Source organism: Helobdella robusta (assembly GCF_000326865.2).
Source record: "Helobdella robusta unplaced genomic scaffold HELROscaffold_5, whole genome shotgun sequence".
NCBI classification, from domain to species: domain Eukaryota; kingdom Metazoa; phylum Annelida; class Clitellata; order Rhynchobdellida; family Glossiphoniidae; genus Helobdella; species Helobdella robusta.
In genome coordinates this window covers 4,716,407-4,738,762 of record NW_008705254.1, presented here as the reverse complement: position 1 = coordinate 4,738,762, position 22,356 = coordinate 4,716,407, and the positions used below count along the sequence as shown (strand labels likewise).

The window sequence follows — 22,356 nt, the reverse complement described above, 5'->3', positions numbered from 1 at the left end:
AATTGCTATTCTTCCCTTTCACTAGTCGGTATTAATGCAAACAAAACATCATTAATACCATCGTCATCATCGTCGTCGCCATTATTCCCATCGTCGTCATCATTTTTTCCCATCGTCGTCGTCATCCTAGTCAATATCATCACCACCATCATCAGAATCATCATCAGCATCATAAAAGCTTAACTAAGTTTAACAAAATTTAATCTTCAAACCAAACAATGACATCTTTTCTATTGTATTAGCTATTTAGTTACGCATCCTTTTAAATGAGGAGTTTGTTGATTCATAATAAAATGATGTCATTTCCGCCAACTATTCCACAACACATACACACCATGTTCTCTGTCATTGTAATGTTTGTTTCATGATTTACCATTTCTTTCTTTCTCTTTTTTACTTCGTAATTGTAAAACTTTCTAGGGTAATTTGAACGTATTGAGCATGGGCGAGCTAATTTAGTGGACATAGTTAGGTTAGGGAAGCTATTCTCTCGTTCCAGTTTTGTATGTGTTCCTCGTTTTCTGTTTTTTTCGCTTTCGTTAATCAATCAATCAACCAACCAATCAATCACCCAACCTACCAATCAATCATCATCTATTATCATATGATCTGTCACACAAAATGTCGAACAAAATATTTGCATCTTTATCCTGAATTTTATTTTTAAAACATTCATCGATTGAAATATAAAACAAATTAAAACAAGAGAAAAAATTGTGAGTAGATTTTTAAATAAGGAAAAAACGTCAGAGATGGCTTGATTATGACGTCGTCGTTGTTGTTGATGACGGAGGAAGACGAAACGAAAACACAGACACGAAAAATAAGAAAGTAATAAACGTTATTAAGACTCTTTGGTAACTTGGCTCATCACAGTGTTACATGTTAACAACGCAATAACCGTGATAATAATGAAAGCAAAAACGAATAGCACACGCGCGCACACACACACACACACACCACATACACACAAACACACACACATACACAATAAACGAAACACTCAGTAATACAAAACAAACTCACAACAACAGAATACAACACAAAAAGTTAAACACGCATATCAAGAGGGGCAGGCATAAATACACACACACACAAACGCATCCAATCACGTCCAATCATCATGTATATCCCTCATCTTTCATCCTAGTTCCGTAACGAAAATTTTCTCCCTTGGCCACCCACGTTATCACCATGTGATTGGTGAATATGAGACGCCTGATGTAACCAAATACCCAGTAAAAAGGTATTAAAATTGCTAGGTACACGACCCAAAACCATTTCAACTGCTCCCAGATTGTTTGATAATAACTTTTGGGTGAAAAATAATTTATACATTTATATATAGACTAATATAATTATTTAATTTTGTATTTTTTTTAGTCACTGTATTTGGTATAACGACTAGATAGACTAGCGCTAATATGCCCGTCTCGTGAGCTGCAGTGACCGTTTTTGAATTCAAACAGATCACAAGTTCATCGTACGCTACGCTCGTATTATTATTATTATTAAATATTATTATTATTATTGTTATTGTTATTGAATAGTTATAATTAGTAGAAATGATAACAAACTAGAAATTGAACGCGGCGTCGTAACTGATGATGAGCTTGACGGTGAATGTTGATTTGTTGGGCTCATCAGCATCCTTTCTCCATACAGCCTGTTGATTGGTTAGCTGAGTTCGTACTGCAAATGAATGGATGAAGGAATGGATGGATGGATAGATGAATAAGTGAGTGAATGAATGAATGAATTAAATAATTAATTAATTAATTAATGAACATTGCAACCTTTTCTTCTGTTATAATGTTTCAGTACGTTCACAACTTGATAGGTCTTTGATGATAAACTGGATTGGTTTATTACAGGCGCCTGTGTATGAAATAAAATCTAAGATATGCAAGTTTTAAGGTATATTGAATTAGATTACACATCTGACACACACGCACAAACACACACGCACGCACGCACAAACACACACGCACAAACACACACGCAACAAACTTCATATAAAGTATCGTTAAACGTGATAGGAACGTTTTGCAGAAGCACCAAGCGACCAATTAATTCTAAATTATTACAATGCGGAGGTACTACGAAACCAATATGTCCCATTGATTCCATTTTAAATGTGGTCACTGACTGTTATAATGAAAATAATTATTAAATAATATAGGAATAAAAATACCTAAAAATAAAAAACTACAAATACTCAGAAATATGAACAATAAAATATAATTACTTAGAACAATAAATAATAAAATAAGAATAAATATAAATAATTAGAAATATGAACAATAAAATATAAATATTCAGAAATATTTACTGATAGGCTGTAGTTGAAAAATAGCATAAGATCAAATTGATTGATTGTTTCAGAGCCGTTCAATGGAAAACTGATGTTGAGTTGGAACTGATAACTTGCTCGGTTCTCTGAGAACTTTCAAATTTTTAAAATTATGATAAAAGTAAATATTACAACTGCATAATTATAAAAATATATTTAAAATGTTTAGGTGATCATCAAGATAAATAATTGTTAAAATTTACAATATATATAATCTTTAAAATTTAAATGATCATTGTAATTGTTAATTGTAATTTTTAAATTTTAATTGTTTTAATTAGTTATTTTTGAAAATTTAGATAGGAGTACAGTTAAATTTAGAAAAATCACAGACTGTGGCGTTGGGGACTCTCAACTGTGAGGCTTCAATAAACTGATGATTGGGAAAAGTACTCCACGTTATGTAGTTGCCATGTTGGTCGGTTTTTAGGTAGCAGAGAAGTTTGGAATTGAAATATACAATTGGCCTCTCATAGCCTGTGTTTATTCCATTGAGGAAATCTTTGGAATAGAATAATATAATATAATTACTAGTGTGATTAGTATTTTAAATTAATTATAAGCTATATACATTTGTATTAAAATTAAATTTGTATAGTCAAGAGAAATTTGAAATCAAAAAATGAGAAAATTGATAACATTTTTAAATTAAAAAAAAATAATTTTAATGCTACTTTCGGTGAGCAGAACAATGATCAGTGGGGGAATGAACGTCAATAAAAATAATAAAACAGTGATAAAAGTTGCACACGAGCAAACATTTGATTTATATTTTATCGTTTTAGGAATCTGGTAAAAAGTTATTAACGCCATTTTTTTGCTTACAAAACAAGCACTGCCTAGCAACTGGCCCATGAATTAAAATTAAAAATTAATTTTATTACATTTTAAAACAATATATAATAACAATTAATAACTATATTAAATAACTATAATTAACAATAAATTATTTTGAAGTAATAAAAAATATATTATTTTTTTTTCAAAAAATTATCTTTGTACTCGTGCCTACAGCTGCTTTTGTTTTGATGAACAGATGACTTGATGTAATCTTGCAACAAGGTAGACCTTTAATTTGTCAAAGATCGCGATTAACTTCTATATTTATCGTCTGATTAAATTGCAAATTCAACCAAATTGTAGCCATTTTTCATGCTTTTTAACATTTAAAAGTTTATCTTGTCGGAACGAAGCAATAAAGTCTACCGTCTACCTACAATTACGAACAACAGTCAGCAGCGTAAAAACAAAAGTTTTTGTTTTTGTTTGGAGTTGAACAATAAACAAATCCGTCATTATAATTAGTAAACAACTGAATGAAGAAGAGGAAGGTTGGGAGCCAGAAACGCCATTACCATCAGTTTTTTGCAGTTGGAAAGATTGAATGTTGCACTGTTAATTAATTAAAAGTTAAAACAATTGAATTTAATTTAAAATAATAAAAGATTAAAAGGAAAAGTTTACTGGCTGTCTTTGTCTTCTTCCTCTCTCTATCCTATCTTCTTATCTATGGATGTGGATTTTGATGAAGATTGTGTGGCAGTAGATTGGATCGTCGTTAGTGAGGACACCTTCTCCAACCCGAACCCCAACAGAAATGTTGTTTTCAGTGTGCAGAGTGAGAAGAACATGTTTACAATTACAAAAAATGACCTTCTACTCGAACAATCAAAATCAGTCACGTTGAGAGGAAACGAGTTAGAAGATGTCTACAACAGATTTTGTGAAATTGACTCAAAATCACCACACATCGATGAGTTACTGACCAGGCTGCACAATGATGGCAGTTGGTTCTTTAATTATTACAGCAAAAACAATGAATTGATCAGAGATGGGTGTGAAAAAATTGAACAGTACTTGCTTCTTCTCCATAGGACAATAGACTCAAAAATATTTGATCACATTTTGTTCAACGAAACTCTTGACTGGAATAAGTGCTTCGCAGGCAGCGATAAAGATTGCATCAATGCACAACTTCATCTCGTTTCACTGATCTGGGAGAGATTAGCTTTGAAATTAAGTAACAGAAAGTCAGTTGCATCGATGGTTGAGATGAGCAACTTGTACAAAATTGAAGATGAATTGGTTGCCCAGTGGCAGCAGGCCTTGTCTCGCTTGTACTATCTCTTCAAGATACCTTCCTACAAAATCAGGGGCACTGCAAATGATAAGGTCAGGTTGATGTTCAGTAAACTGAAATCTTTGACCAGCTGCGGAGAGCACAAAATTTTAAATGAAAGTCAATACCACAACAACAACAACAATGTAGATCTCTCTATTGCATCTAGTCAGCCTCATCATCTTGATACAACATCTCTAGATGAGTTAGTGAGGTGTTTGAGAGAGAACGAAGAGGTCAGGTACAAAGCTGATGTTGAAATCTACAAATTAAATATTGAATATTACATCAGAGTCATCAACTGTCACTCAGGTTCTTTCATTCTTCTTCAATTCAAGATTTAAAAATATCTCAAAATTTAAAGTGACTTGTACATGTGATTTAAAATGAATTCTTAACGATGATTTTTTGTCCTAGTCAAATAAATGGTTTGCTGAATTCTTGCTAACTTTTTATGGCTTAACAACACACCCATAATAAAATACAAACTGTACACAATAACACAAACACACAAACGCACACGCACACATACCAACGCATATATTCATTATCACATGTGCACATATTTAGATTGTCTTAAAAGACTACATGATGATAAAAAATCATTTGGCATGCAAACATTTCTACAGCATGTGTCTGAAAGACTTTACAGGTTTGATTTAATTAATTAGTTAATTGGCTAATTAATCAATTAATTAATTAGTTGATGTTAATTGGTTTCCATCATCATATCATCTCATGATCATTTTCATGTCGGCATATTTAGGCTTCAAGATGATTTATCCAGAGACAAAGTTCAGTTGATGCTGAATGAGAAATTACTCTTGAAGACCAAATATGATTATCTAACTAAACAGGTAATCACTTTACTTATTATTACTACTTAATTACTTTTATTACTACTTACAACTACGTTGTTAATTGATAGCTTACAATTTAGTGGTACATAGATAGATGTCGTTTTTTATATGTTGTCTGAAGAAAAATGTTGTAAGGAGACAATAGTGGCTTGCTTCTGTGTTGAGTCTAAGTTGATATTCATTTAATGTAATGTGATCCTGAATGTGATGTAATGTATAACCTGTAATGTGATTTAAATATAATGTTGTTTCAACAAGTTACTGTATTAGTGCGTGTTGTCATCATCATGCGTGCTTTTTCTATTTACTGTTTACCTTCACTTGTTGTTTATCAATAAACTTCTTAATATCTTTTGCCTGTCTGTCTCGTTTTTAGTTTATTTTTGGATGGAATGTTTTCTCAAAACAGATGGAATATATGTCAATGAGCCAAAACAAACTGGATGCTGGTAACTTGAACAACAACACAAACAACAACAACTCAAACACACCAACGTCACATGAGTTACACAAACTTGACATGAAACTTTTAGACTTTGAAATCAGCATCAATAAAGAAATTATGGCCGGCAAAACTGAAATTAAGAAAAGATTAAAAGTGCAATTAGAAGCTCAAAGTTTGTACACTATTTCTGTTTTATATCTGTATCTATTTAATGTCTATCGATAGATATATATCAATACCTATAACCATTTTATATGGTACATTAATTATAACGTTGAAAACTTTTGTGTAGAAGCAATTATTTCACATTAATATTCAGATTTCTTGAATGTAATGATAATTGCTTTCAATGTGATACAAATTATGCACATGTACTGTGTACACGGTGTGATATACGATGTATGCGCTGTACATACATGTTATGAGGTTATGGTGTTTGATCAACACGTATACGAAAATAATTTTGACAGTACTTTTCGCGTTTTAGACATCCATTTAAAGATATGTACACATGCAAATGAAATTTCAAAATATTCAAACGCATGAAACTTTCATTTCAGAGGCCGCAAGAAATAAAAATAATAATAACTCCGACGACGACGATGAATTCGAAGACGCAGTTGACCTAGATTTGGTCAGACTAATAGAAGACGCCATTAATGACTGTGATGATGATTATGGTATAGCCAGTGACGTTGCTGGTAATGATCGCGTAAATTCCATCCAGCCTCGTGACTCTGTTGATCGCGGTAATGATTGTGGTGCTAAGGGAGATAAAAAGGAAGAGGAGGAGAAAGATGAGGATGAAATAAAGTTGAGGACGTTGAATGAAGAGATATCTCGCCTGGGAAAAATTATTGCCAGGCTGAGGCTTAAGAAGGTAGTGGCTGTTGGATTTCATGATAATAAAAATTTAAACCCATTTGCTTTGGACTTTATACAATTTTTTTTTCGTTCTTTCAAATATTTTTTCCTCCTATCTAGAAATCTCTGACGAGGTTTAAAAACATGCAGGAAAGTAAGATGTTGAAGTTGGAGAGGCAGACTTTGCTGTACGGCGGCGATAAAGTAAATTTATCTATTTATTATTAGTATTATTTGGCTATGTTTATTTGTAATAAGTAATTAATTAATTTGTTAATTAATTAATTTATTATTCGTGTTGTCAGTTGCGTAGTTATAATTGCACACACTGACTCGATTTGAATTCTGCCTTTTCAAAACTAAAACACTTATGTGTTTATGCTTTGTAGGAGTGTATGTTCGATGTGAGTGTCTGTATGTTTTGTAGAAGTGTGTGTTTCTGTGAGTGTGTGCATGTTTTGTGTGAGTGTGTGTTTGTGTGTGACTACGCTACTTAATGAACATCATTTGCTGTGGCATAAGAGTATTTAAGGCTAGGTGAGGATTGATTTGTGAGTGGCAATGCTCTTGGCGAAACGGTTTAATAAAGAATGAATACAAATAACACGTAGGCCAAATTGGTTGGCATGCTGGCTTGCATTAACAAGTCTTCTAGCAACAGCGCCAGCACTCCCAACGTGTATGATAAGCTGGGTGATGATTTTCTGACGGAGACAAAGAAGGAATTCAGGAGGAATGAAAGAAGGAAAACGTTGGATAGGTTGAAGAATTATAAAGAGGTTTCAACCAGTTTTTGAATTGTAACAATAAAAGTTGTTGTTATTATTGTAATTAGTATTTATATAGCGCTGTAGGCGGGAGCGCTCAACTTCCTGTAAGATTCATCGAGGTTTTTGAACATGGATCTCTTTACAGTCGAATTCGGTCAATGCAATGCAATGCTAGACTGGATACATTTTTCTTTTAAAGGCAAAATTCAACCTTTTAAAAAAAAGTTTAAATTTCTAAAAAAATCAAAATATTTTTTTTTGTCAAATTATTTATTTTATTCTTACACTTTTATAACTTCCAAATTTTGAAATTTTTTTTTAGAAGTTTTCACCTCCATTGTCAGCATCGAAAACAAAATCAATGACGCAACAATTGACAACAACAACAATGCAACAAATGGCAACAACAACAGCAACACAGCAAGTGACGACAACAACTCCACTATGCAAACAGCCACAGTTGTGCCTTGAAGCAACATCACCACACATACCAGACATCACCAGCCACCTACAACCGCTAAATCATCCTCACTGCCTGAAACAACAACGACAACAAATGCAAATACTGTGTAACGTTCACAAACAACAACTTCAACAGCAGCATCAATTGCTGCAGCCCCTACAGCATCCACAACTTCGTGTCCATTCTCAAAAAAAATTATCATTGGCCACGTTGAAAAGATTGGCAGCCAAGAATGCTCAACTAAATAAGAATCTCAATTCTGTTGACAACAACAACAAAAACAACATCGAAACAACAAACTTCAAAAGTATTCTCACCAACAAAAATATTACCAACGACAACACAAATTATAAACTCCGTAATGTAATTTGTGATAACAACGACAAAATGTCAGACAAAAGCACCCAGAGTAGTTTCATCACATTAACAAATGTTCCAGACTTTTCTATACGACCAACAAAGTCATCGTCGTCGCAATTATCATCACTACCATTATCACCGCCGCCGCCGCCACCACCGCTACCACTGATGTTTCCAGTGACGTCATCAGTGACGACATCAAAAACAACAACAACAGCAACAACTTTATTGAGCTTTGCTGTTCACCATAAAGAAAATGTCAACATCAAGAAAATTGCAAATCTTGAGAAAAATGACAAAAAAGTCCTGGTTCGCTTTTTCTTACTCAAATTTAAAATATTTTAATAATACATATTATTATTATTAATTATAATAATAATTAATATTATTTATATATTTTTATTATCATCTGTTGTTGGAAATAACATTTTATGATTGGTTTCTTTAGGAGCCTTTCATGATGAATGTGAACATGCTACATGAAGCCAAGATGAAATTGAAGACTCTGAAACCTGACACCAGTGAACGAAAAGGTTGGTTCAGCCCGCATTGCAAAATTTTTTGTTGGTGTTGTAATCACTGCCATCATCATCTTCGTCGCTTCACCATCATCATTTCTCAATTATCTCCATCATCATTTTTCGCCATCTCCATCATCATTTTTCTGTAGTTCTCATCATCCTCATCATCATCATATGACCACGTTATCATTTTCTCAGCGCCTTCACCGTCTGCCTTCTTCCAAGTCTCAACCAACCAGCTTAACTTACAAAGAGCCAAGCTGAAACCCATCACCAACAACAACAACAACGACGACGACAGTAGAGGTGCTTCTAAATACACTGCTGCCAGGCAGCGATGGTTCCAAGACGATCACCACCAGAGAAGTTTAAGAGAGGCCATGGATAAGATAAAATATTCCCTCGGAATGAATGAAGAGGAAGATGAAGATGAGACATATTTTGATGACAACCATTTCAATTGAAATCTTTCTAGTGTCATTTTTTTCGGTAAAACTTCTTAGATGAACATTTCTTAATAATAAATTACTACTTTTGCTACTTCAGTGATACCGTTAATACTGTTGATATCATTGGTGGCTGCAGTAAAATGCTATTTATATTATTTTTAGTATTAATAACGAACTAAATAGTATTTATAATCAAATTGGCTATTAGTATAGAGGCATCGTGAGGCTTGTTATTACTCAATTAGCCGGTTCAAAAGCAGACTCATCCAGCTATCATTTGAGATTGAAGATGGCGCTATATAAATTTAAGTGATTGAATGGTAGCTACTGAATGAAGTTTTGTTAAATGTTATAATATGCAATATATATGTATTATGGTGTGCAAGTATAGTGGAACAGTGGATAGAAGATCATTGTTTCATTAAAACATTTCATTCAATTCGTTCATTCAGTCAAGCTTCTTTGTTGTTATTATTCTATGCCTTTTGTAAATATTTAACATCTGATCAGTGTACCGTTAAAAAAAATCTGATTATTGTGTGTGTTTGTGTGTGTGAGTAAGTTCGTGTGTGTGTGTGTGTGTGTGTGTGTGCGTGCGTGTATACAGACCGATGATATTAACACAACATATCTAGGCAATATTTAACACAGTCTTCCGTAAACATAATCACACCGAACAGTTGTAACCAATAATGTATATAGTAGTTCATTTAATCATGTTTTTTTTCTATCTTATTTCAAAAATGAATTTACAATCAATTGTTACGTTACAATGTGGTTATTATGTGATTTGATATATAACTCTTGATTGATCATATAACTATATTAATATAACATTGATCATATAACTATAATAATAATGACCATGATGATAATGATGATTTTAGTGGTAAGATGGTGATGAAATGAGTTAGAGATTTATTGATTACTATTTATTTTATTTTGCGCGGAGAAACAGTGACACTCAACTTGTATTGATATTTCATTCGAATGCGTTTTTTCTTCTTCATCTCAGAAGCTTTTTTTTTATCGCGTGTTAAGCCCTGTGTGTATTTTAAATTTACATTCGTTCGCGAATCTTGACACTGGCAGTGAATTTGAATATTTGAATTTTTTATGTTAATTATGTTAATATTAATATTTTTTTTAATTCTCTCTGTCTGGTTAATAATATACGTTTGATCTGTCGTTGCAATTGTTGTATGGTTATTTTAGTTATGTAGTTATTGATATAATTATCGTAATTATATGGTTATAATAATTTATTTTATCAATTTAAGAGTTAATCAGACACAAATGCTTGCTTACAACCATTGTTAAACATTTGTTGTTTATCATTCAAAGAGTTTAAATTAATTGACGTGTTTAAGAGAGAATCAGTGTCTGTCGGTGTGTGTGTTTGGTGTGGTGTGTGTGTGTTTGGTGTGGTGTGTGTGTTTGGTGTGGTGTGGTGTGGTGTGTGTGTGTGTGTGTGTGTGGCATTTACACATATTGACTTGATGTTTATGATTCATCAACAAATTTCATCGAAATGAGTTTTTTAACAAAAAAGTTAGTCATCAACGTCCGTTTGAATTGCTTTCGGTTTTTCTCTTTTCAGGATATAAATTATGTTGTATTTCAATGTTCTTATCTGTATATATTGCGTAGTTTTTTTAACTTTTTGAATATACAAAATATAAACATACAACACAAATATACAATACAAATGTGCCACACATAACATACATCACAAATAAACAATACAAACATATACCACACGTAACGTACAACAAAGACATACAATACAAACATATGCCACACAACATACATCACAAATATACAATACAAACATATACCACACATTACATACACCACAAATATACAATACAAACATATGCTACACGTAACATACAACACAAATATACAATACAAACATATGCCACACGTAACACACAACACATAACATTACATGCAACACATAATTTTCACTATCTCGTATGCACTTAATTGCCGGTAGATCACTAGATATGACATTTTGAAATCTATAATGGAATGGTAGATTTTGTTGTCCATCCCATTTTAGTTGCATTTTCACCGGCATACATGTACACACATATACACACATCGCATACGTACGTACATACACACACACACCACACACACACACATACAAAACATGTAACACAAAACAGTACTGGACTTTGAAAAAATTTATACTTGATTTTGCATTTATTCAAGAAATAGTTAGCCTACGTAATATTTGTACGGTTTAAATGTTCTCGTTAAATTAAATTAACCGAACTGTTGGATAAATTCATGATTTGAGACATTTTAGTACATATATCATTGTAACTTTTTTGATTGAAACGTTATATTATTGAAAAACCATTGAAATATTGTGAAGTGATGAATGAATTAGTAAGGTATAGTTTTTTAAAGATTTTTGGAAAAATTTTGATAGAAAATGTCTCTAAAGTTAATTCAAAAATGCTGTTTGATGTGATTTTTTAAATGTAATTTGTTAGAAATATATGATTCTATGTTACGATTAATTTCTGTATACGGTTTTTTATGTCTATGCTAGTAGCGATAATAAATCAATCAAAACAAGTGGTTTTTTCTCGTGTGCGTGTATTTTTTGCGTTCAGAGATTTGAAATAAAATAAAATTCATTAAATTAATTTGCGTAAATCTGGCATTTTTTAAAGTATTGTTTGATTTAAAAAATTGTTGTTAAGTGTGGATCCGTTGAGTTTATTTATTTTAAACTTTAATTTTAAAGTTAATTTTTTCAGTTTAATATTTTAATTTAAGTTTAAAAAGATATTTTTGTAAATCGATATAAAATTTAAATCAATAATTTAAAATCACTTGATAAAAAATCTTGTTGTCATGGGTAGAAACAAAAAAAATTCGCGTGGTGGGAAGGTGATTTCTTATTTTAATTTATTTTTAATTTAATTAGATTTAATTAATTTAGAGTTTTGATTTAAATTTAAAATAAATATTATATTTAGTTTATTTATCATTATCTTAAAAATTTTTTAGAGGACAAGGGAAGATGGCAGTTATGTGGATCGTAGAGGTAGTTATACGAATTCCAAAGGGTATATACTTCAGGCCAAAGAAAGCAAATTATTTGAAAGTTACTACAAAGTATAAGAAATATTACAAACCATATTTTTTTCAAAAATAATATAAATATTTAGACCATAATAAATAATTGAACAGTAAAAATAACAAAAGAAAATGAGTTACTAATTAAAAAGTAATTGTTAAACTAGCAAATATCAAAAAATACTTTAAAATTACTTTTGACAGGGTCAATGTATAGTGCCAGAAGAGGAGTGGAATGATTTTATGGAGGCATTATTGCGACCTTTACCCTGCACTTTCAGAGTTACTGGGTTCAAAAGGTTCACACCACCTCATGTTATATATTATATATAATTATATTTTATAATTAATTAACATAATTAATGTTAATTAACATAATTAATATTGATTTACATAATTAATTAATATTGATTAATTGTTGTAGCCATGCAAAGGATATGCTATCGATTGTTAAGAAGGATTATTTAAACAATCTTCTCCATGTTAAACTGCAAGAAAAGATAAACAGCAGCAACAATAATGACACCAGCAACAACAGCAACAGCATCAACACTATTGAAGCAACAAAGCCCACCTCTAGCCAACCCAACAACAACACAGATAACAACAACATTAAAAAAGACAATTATGATGTCGAAAATGTTGGCTGTGATCCTGATTGTGATGTAGTCAACAAAGAAAGAGATACAATGCCAAAATGTTTAGAATGGTTGGTTGGTTAGTTGGTCGTTTGGTTTGCTGGCTGGATGGTTGGTGAGTTGGTTGACTATATGGTTAATTGGTTGGTTAGCTGGTTGGTTGGTTGGTTTGTTGGCTGGTTGGTTGGTGAGTTGGTTGACTATATGCTTAATTGGTTGGTTAGTTGGTTGGTTGGTTGGTTGGTTGGTTGAGATATGATGGTTGGTTTATATAATTTCAATCTCTATAACTTATCATTCTTATCATCCATCATCGTCGTCGTCATCATCATCCTCACAATCTGTCACATTTTTTGTACCATCATTTTTGGTCACAACAATCATAATCACTATTATTATCTCATCACCACTACCACCATCATCACTACCAACACCATCACTACCACATCATCACTACCAACACCATCACTACCGCATCATCACTACCACCACCACTACCACATCATCACTACCACCACCACACCACCCTCATCACTACTAGCCCTACCACATCACCACCACCATCATCATTATCAGGTATCCAGATGAGTTGGCATGGCAGTTGGACTTGGCTAGAAAGGACATCAGACAGGATGGTCGACTGAAGAGGTTGCATCAGTTTCTCATTCAAGAAACTGAAAGTGTTAGTGATGATGATGATGGTGGTGGTGATTATGATTATGATGATGATGGTGATGATTGTTAACTCAGTGATGATGCTGACGGTGATGATGATGATGATAGTGGGGATGGTGATGATTGTTAACTCAGTGATGATGCTGACGGTGATGATGATGATGATGATGATAGTGGTGATGGTGATGATGATGATGGTGGCGATGATAGTGGTGATGGTGATGATGATGATGGTGGCGATGATGGTGGCGATGGTGATGATGAATGTGGTTGTGTTGATGATAATGAAACTGAGTGCAAAGATGAGTAAGATTATTATAGATGATATAGATGATGATAATACTTATGATAGTAATGATAATGATGATACAAATGATGATACAAACGATGATACAAATAATGATAATGGTGATGATGACTGTTTGACAGGGCTACATAAGTAGGCAAGAAGCAGTCAGCATGATTCCTCCATTGGTCCTTCAAGTCACACCACATTCTAAAGTTTGTGCTAATCATCATCACTATCATCGTCATCTTTATCATCATCATCTTTATCGTCAGCATCTTCATCGTCGTCATCATCATCACCATGGTTATCACTATCATCATCCTCCATCATCATCATCAGCATTTTCATCGTCGTCATCATCATCATTATCATCATGGTTATCACTATCATCATCATCATCCTCCATCATCATCATCATCATCGTTATCATCATCATAATGTTTACGTCATCAGGTGTTGGATATGTGTGCAGCTCCCGGCTCGAAAACAGCCCAACTCATCGAGTTCCTCCACTCTGATGAGGATGATGATGGGAGCAATAAGCACGAATCTAGTTAGTTAGTTAGTTCTTTGCATGTGTGCATGCTGGTTATTTGTGGTTGTTGTTGTTGTTAGTTTGTGGATTGGCTAGCTGGCAGGCTGGTTGTTTGATTGGTTGGTTGGTTAATATTTAACTGGTTGATTGATTGATTGATGGTTAACTGGTTGATTGATTGATATGATTGACAGTTAACTGGTTGGTTGGTTAATTGATTGATTGATTGTTAACTGGTTGGTTGGTTGATTGATTTTTTGATTGAGAGTTACTAGTTTATTGATTTTTTTTTCATTCATTCATTCATTCATTCATTCATTTAATTTATTTGAAAGGAAATATACCTATCATTTTCAAGTTTATAGACGGACATTTTCTACTATTTTTTCTAACTTACTGCGATTAATTTATTCTTCGATTGATGATGACGTAATTTAATAACTGAAACAAATTATAAATTATATAAATTCCAAAATATTCAAGGTGGCTTCGTTATAGCGAACGATTGCGATAACAAGAGATGCTACCTGATGGTCCACCAGATCAACAGGCTGCTCAGTGCCAATTTTGCTGTCACCAATATGGACGCTACTAACATGCCTAACTTTTTTCATGTGTGTTGGCCGATTTATTTGATTGGCTGGTTGGCTGGTTAAATGTTTGATTTGGTTGGCTGGTTGATTTGATTGGCTGGTTGTTTGGATAATAGTTTGATCTGATTGGCTAGTTTAATGTTTCATTTGATTGGCTGGTTGACTGGTTAGCTGGTTGATTTGATTTGGTGGTTAGTAATGTAGTGTGCTTTGTTGATTGATTTGATTGACTGAATCAATAATTTGCTGTTTGATTGGTTCACATTTGGATCAGTTAATAAATAGTTTGTCAGTTTATTGGTCGATATTTTTGGTTGTTAATATTCTTTATTTTAATTGATTTAGTTGATTCACTGGTTTCGAATATTTTTTTTTCAATTTTGACTGCAATTTCATTGATACAAATGTTCAACCGACGACAGCCCACGACGGATGAGGTTGTCAAGTTTGATAGGATCCTCTGTGACGTCCCATGCAGGTTATTTACCACAGATCAGATTTCAGTGATAAAAAAAAAACAATTAAACTTTATAAACTATCAGTTAATCGCGGTTGTTGTGTCAACAAGTTATCGTTATTATTGTGTGTTGTTATCGTCGTCGTTGTCGTCATCATCTTCGTCATCATCGTCATCATCTTCGTCGTCGTCATCATCATTACAGTGGCGACGGAACCCTGAGAAAGAATGTGGACGCCTGGCACAGGTGGAACCCTGGATCGGCCCACGGTCTGCATAAGTAGGTCACGCTTTGCTATAAATAGATCGTGTAATTGTTTCCTATTTGTGTTGCTATTTTTGGGTTATTATCGTTGCTATCGTTAGGTGATAGTTTCATGTGTTGGCGTTCAATGTGCTGTTTGCTATTAATTATTATTGAGTTCATTAATTTTAAATTATGTAAAAAGGTCATGTGTTACTATTTATAGCTTATATAACTGGGGCAGGTTTGCTATTGTTACGTTCATCTTCATCATCACCATCATTGTCGTCGTCGTCATCATCACTGACATCACCGTCATCATCTCTCCAGTTTACAGAGGAGAATATTGAGGAGAGGGATGGAGATGTTGAGTGAGGGTGGCCTGATTGTCTACTCGACCTGCTCGCTGAATCCCGTCGAGAATGAAGCCGTTGTGGCGCATATACTGAGAACTATGAAGGGTAGAGTTGGATGTCTTTGATGACGCTATTGCAAGAATTGTTGCAATCGTTGTTGTTGTTGTTGTTGCTGATGCTGTTGTCGTTGGTGTTGCTGTGGTTATTGCTGCTGCTATGGCTGTTGTTTTCTCTACTTAGGAATGTAAAAGTGTCGAATTTATTGTCCTTACTGAAGTGGTTGTTGTTAACGTTCTCGCTGTGTGTCGTTGTTGATCTATCCTTGAAGTTTCCATTCCTTCAGGCGCCGTAGAATTAGTGGATATAAAGGAGCGTCTGCCTGGCTTGCTGTCAGAGCCTGGTAGAAGTTGCTGGAAGGTTGGCTGGCTGTTCGACTTTGTTGCCAGTTGTTTGTTTGTCATCTGTTGTGCATCTCCTATGCTCATACATACACATACGAACGTGTTGTACACACACATACACAAACAAACACAGAAAAACACACACATACACACAAACACACGTACACTAACTTTAAATAGGTCATGACAAAAACCGAAGAATGGTACAGTAGCTATGCGGAGGTACCCCAGAGACTTCACACCCAACTCGTGCCTACCCTATTCCCTCCCTCCGAGGAGGAAGTGGTGCAGTTCAGTTTGCACAAGTGGTCAGTTTGGAAACCATCATTACCATCATTCTCATCTTCCTGCCATTCTGATTAAAAACATCATCTTCGTCATTAGAAGCCCCATTTTTGTTGCGGTCATCATTATCGTTACCATTGTCATCATCATCATCACCATCATTATCACCATTATTATTAACATCATCGTCATCACCATTATCATCATCATCACTGTCATCAGCATTATTATCACTATCTTTATCACCATCATCATCATCACCATCATCATTATTATCATCACCATCATTATCACCATCATCATCATTATCATCACCACCATTATCATCACCACCATTATCATCACCATCATTATCATCACCATCATTATCATCACCATCATTATCATCACCATCATCAGCATGCGGATTCTTCCCCACAAGCAAGACACCGGCGGGTTCTTTGTGGCATTGTTGAGAAAAAATGCATCGTCGTTATCGTCATCAACATCATCGTCATCATCATTAACGTCGCTTGGTGTTGCTGATAATGATGATGAAAAGAGTCGTAATGATAATGATGGTAACAATGAGGATGAAAAAGATGATGATGGTGGTGATAATGAAGGTTCATCATTTTCATTATTTTTATATTTTGTTTGCAGATCAACTCAAATAGTTTGCTGTTTTACCATTAGCTCATTTCAAAAGTAATAATTACTTCATCATCATTATCATCACGTATTGGTAATAAAGATGATAATGATGACGACTATGACGTAATAATGACGACGACGATGATGATCACTGTTAGTTGGACTGATAACAAATGCTATGTTGATAATAAGGATGACGTGACGATAAGAATGGTGATGTGATGATGACCTAGTGATTGAATAACACGTAAAACTTCATCAGTGGAGACGAACGCTGCTGACGGAAAGAGCAAGAAAAGAAAGAATACAACTGAACATGATAGGTAGACGCCCTTCTGTGTGTGTCTGTTTGTATGCGTGTGTAATAAGTTGTAATAAATTAATGAATTAATATATGAATAAATGAATAAATTTATTAATAAATTATGTTAATGTCAAGAGCATCTAAGAAGCAGAAGCACTTCGGCTACAAAGAGGATCCGTTCATTTTTCTGAAGCAAAACGATCCAATGTGGAAGCCCATCATGTTAGTAATGGTGGTAGTGGTGATGATGATGTGACGACGATGTCATTGTGACGTCATCGATTGCAAAAATTTTAAGTTGGTTTTATTTTTGCGAAAAAGCTGAATAGACAAAAGTTTCTATGAACTTTTTCAAACACCTTTGTATCATGGCTGTTGATGATGATGGTGGTGGAGGTGATGCTGATGATGATGACGATTTTCATCATCATCAGCATCATCAATGTGATGATCATGATAACGGTGTCCGCTATTCGATGTCAAAGTTGTTACTTATTATGAAGAGGTTTTTTTTTTGGGGGAATGCAATTTTTAAAAAAAAATATCAAAAATGAAACTAATAACTTTGGAATTCCCAACTTATTTTTATTCCATCTAGCGAGTTTTATGGCATTTCCGATGATTTTCCATTCGATCAGCTGATGGTGAGATGTGACACCGGCAAGAAGAGGAACATCTATTTTGTGTCTTCTGTCATCAAACAACTGGTTCAGAAGAACGAGGACAAGTTCAAGGTCGATGACCTAGATATTAATACGATCCTGATAATGATGATAGGAATGATGATGATGATAGGAATGATGATGATGATAGGAATGATGATGATGTTGGTTATTATCGGTATAATTTTTATTTGTTTATTTTTATTATTATTATCATCGATCTTTTTTATATTTCAGTTCATAAACTTCGGGGTGAAAATTTTGAGTAGGAGTGTATCGAAGGATGTGGAGTGTGAGTTCAGACTGGTCCAAGATGTGGGTTTGTTTGTATGCAGCTGTTGTATGCAGTTGTTTTGTATGCAGTTGTTTTGTATTCAGCTGTTTTGTATGCAGTTGTTTTGTATTCAGCTGTTTTGTATACAGTTGTTTCGTATTTAGCTGCTTTGTATGCAGCTGTTTTGTATGTAGTTATTTTGTATTCAGATGTTTTGAATGCAGTTATTTTGTATGCAGTTGTTTGTAAAGTTTGTGTACACTCAATGAGGTATACTGGCATAGAAGATGTACGTATCTAATATATTTATTAAAGCAACTATGTACGTAACTTATTCATTCATACATTTAATTAAATCCGGTCGATCGATCGATAGATTCATTCATTTCGTTCATTCATCCATTCATTAATCTATTCATTCAGGGCTTGCACCTCTTGTACCCCTACATAACGAAGAGGGTGGTAAAGGTCACGAGGGCAGACGTTGTCACCTTGCTCAGCTCAGAGAACCCTTACATCAATAGGTTCTCTAAACTTGCTCATGACCAAATGCAGTCATTAGGTTATTATTATATATTATTTTTAATAAAATTTATTATTAATTATTATTATTAATTGTTATTATTTGTATTATTTCCATATTAAATTAGATATAATTTTTGTTTATTATCATCATCATCGTTGTTGGGTGGATAAAAATACTTGCATCGTGTTTTATCTTTCTTCATGTTTGCAGATCAGGGAGGCTGTGTTTTCTTGTATGAACCGTCGCCAGAGTTAGTTGATTGATTGATTGATTGAATGACTAACTGATTGACTGGAAGATTGATTGATTGTGTGGATAGCTGGTTGACTGATGGTTGATTGATTTGATTGATTGATTGATTGATTCAACTGTCCAATCCACAATCAGCACAGATGGACCGAACTGTCGACTAATTTTATGCGGTTGGAAGGGCAAGGTTTCATGTCGATCCTTCCTTCCGAAAGCTGATCGAGGTCACTATTTGAGATTGTGTGGAGCTGAACTGACGCATCACGGTTTGTATGTGTGTTTGTATGATTTCGTTTTGTTTGTTTGTCTGTGTTTTGTGTGTTTGGTTTGTGGGTATGTATCCTTGTTTGTGTGTTTTGTTTGAACGTTTGTTCGTATGGTTTTGTACGTTTTTTTGTATTTGTATGTTTGACTTGTATCCTTTTTAGCAATTAAATATTTCGTTATTTTCTTCTAATTCCAGGACACAAGAAAGTGGAGGTCCAGGCTAAACCGGAAAAAAAAGATTGCGATGGTGATGACGAAAAGATCCATGGCGATGATGATGATAATGATGAAAATGTTGACGATGACGATGATGATGACGTCAAAAATGTCGGTAATGATAATGATGGCAATCTTGGCAAAGAGGATGACAACATTATTGATGGTGATATCGCCGATGGTTAAATGTTTGAAATAAAAATCTCACGAACCGTGTTAGGTTTCGATATATCTATATTTCGATACATACGAAATGTCATAAATATGATCCGTTATATATTCCGTGTATCGTTACTTTTACTAGGACTTTAATTAGTAATAATCAGTAGTAATTAACGCTGCCGCCAGTATTTTTTGGAACTTCCACCATCGAACGTTTGCTTTTTTTGGCCCCTTTCTCTGGAAGCCCCTACCACCTCCTTCTCTAACTACTTCTCCGTCACTTAAGTTCAAGACCCATCTGTTTGTGAAATTTATTGAGGGTTAGAGTACCGCGGAAATGGGGCTTGAAAAATAAGTGTGATTGATTGAGTGATTGATTGATGGACTGAGTGATTAATTGAGTGAATTGATTGAGTGATGAATTGATTGAGTGATTTATAGATTGAGGGATGGATTGATTGAGTGATGAATTGATTGAGTGATGGATTAATTGAGTGATGGATTAATTGAGTGAGTGATCGATTAAACGATGGCTTTTTTTTCATGAAATTTATTTTATGTAGCTTGTTTTCAGAAGTGTATAAAGTATTACAAATCAAAACAACCTGATAAGAACAATAACGACGACAACAATAAGTAACAACAACAGTAACAATTAAAATCGTGACAACAACACAGACAAAAATGACATCAATGCAGTAGCAAATTGTTGTAACTTGTAGTAATGGCGACATAATGTTTCTTGAATTTTTGTAACATTTTGTAATAATTTAAGCAAGAATAGTAATAATAATAACAACAAAATAGTAATAATAATACTAACAGTTGTTTAATAGCTAAGTTTAATTTGTGATCTAATTTTCAATCACTTTTTCACCATATATAAGGCATAATCAAAGTCGACACACACAAACACGCCCACTCACACATATACACACTACACATATACAAGCCACACACATAATAGTTTCAAAAACTTCTCTACTTGTAAATACACTAACATAATGCAGCGAGGAAAAAGCTTTTATTATTTTAGTTACAATTCAAAAACTTACGAATACAACGAGCACGTACATCAAAATTGATCCTATACACAAATACACATACATAACATACAAATATTCACACACACGCACACACACACTGACATGCACATACATATGCACACACTTATCAATACATGCATGCATACCAACACTGTAACACACACATGTACAAATATATTTTCTATTACAAGCACACATAAACCGATATTCACACAGGCATGTATTTATACATATATGGTATAAATGAATGTGTATATAGGTATGCTCGCATGTGGATGTTTGTGTGTGTTTGTACGTGTGTGTGTGGTGTGTGCTTATATATATATATATATATATATATATATATATATATATATATATATATATATATATATACATACAATAACTTTGTTTATACAAATACATTATCTCTGCGTTGTTTTTATTGTACAAAATCGTTTCAAAGCGATAAATAATTATTACTAATTGGAAAAAAATAGAAAATATAAAGATAATTTTTCCTCGTAAAAAGTGAATTTAATTTAAAATGAAATTTTCAATGTTTTTTAATGAAAAAAAGTCATTTAATAATGCATAATACCGTAGTTTTTTTTGAAAACAAGTACTGTACGTTTAGGTGAATGAATGGATGAATTGATGGATAAATGAATGAATGGATGAATGAATGAATATCGAATGACTGAAAAGCAACAGAAAGTTTAAAAAAATTTGATTGATTAATTAATTAATATTATTGATATATTTAACATTGATGGGACTGGTTTTTGATTGGAAGTTTAAATATTAATAAATTAATTCAATTAACTGATTTGACCGAAGAATTAAAAAATAGTTGATTGACTGGACTAAAATGTTTAATGAAGGATTGAATGAATGAGTGATTGATCAATCGACCGTACGATGGAATGAATGAGTGAATGAATAAATGTGATTGATTGATTGATTTCAATATCAATATAGTGTGTAGCTAGGTGTTTTCAATAGGACAGTGGTTGATTGATTGATCGATCGACCGGCTGGTTGGTTGGTTGGTTATATGGAAGTATTCTGTTGAAGAAAATTGCGAACAATATTTAATAATAATAATATCAATCATAATTAAACTAATTATTTTATTATTAATATTATTGTAATAGTAGAGACGCACAAAATATTTGCCCAATTGAGCAATTAAGCGTCAGTTATGGTTTATACTATTTCATCATAAAATAATATTTTGGTTATTTATTTATTTTATTATA

The 22,356-nt window shown here is 33.2% G+C and overlaps 2 protein-coding genes across 2 annotated transcripts; one reads left to right on the top strand and one right to left on the bottom strand.

Annotated features, from left to right (window-relative positions):
• Positions 1-1,121: 1,121 nt before the first annotated feature.
• Positions 1,122-3,166, bottom strand: HELRODRAFT_163594 (hypothetical protein; the record flags this gene model as incomplete). Its single annotated transcript, XM_009027429.1, has 6 exons — positions 1,122-1,311; positions 1,578-1,692; positions 1,797-1,878; positions 2,011-2,148; positions 2,688-2,854; positions 3,028-3,166. The coding sequence occupies 6 exons, from the start codon at positions 3,164-3,166 to the stop codon at positions 1,122-1,124; spliced, it is 831 nt and encodes a 276-aa protein (XP_009025677.1).
• A 9,125-nt stretch (positions 3,167-12,291) lies between these two features.
• HELRODRAFT_68497 (hypothetical protein) lies at positions 12,292-19,788 on the top strand (the record flags this gene model as incomplete). Its single annotated transcript, XM_009026993.1, has 19 exons — positions 12,292-12,342; positions 12,508-12,602; positions 12,728-12,785; positions 13,483-13,623; positions 14,046-14,117; positions 14,359-14,458; positions 14,924-15,054; positions 15,456-15,511; positions 15,696-15,770; positions 16,065-16,195; positions 16,434-16,507; positions 16,672-16,799; positions 17,176-17,381; positions 17,851-17,935; positions 18,312-18,447; positions 18,613-18,690; positions 19,073-19,211; positions 19,386-19,425; positions 19,563-19,788. Coding segments are annotated over 19 exons (2,022 nt in total), but the record flags the coding sequence as incomplete, so codon positions are not given.
• Between the last annotated feature and the right edge of the window lie 2,568 nt (positions 19,789-22,356).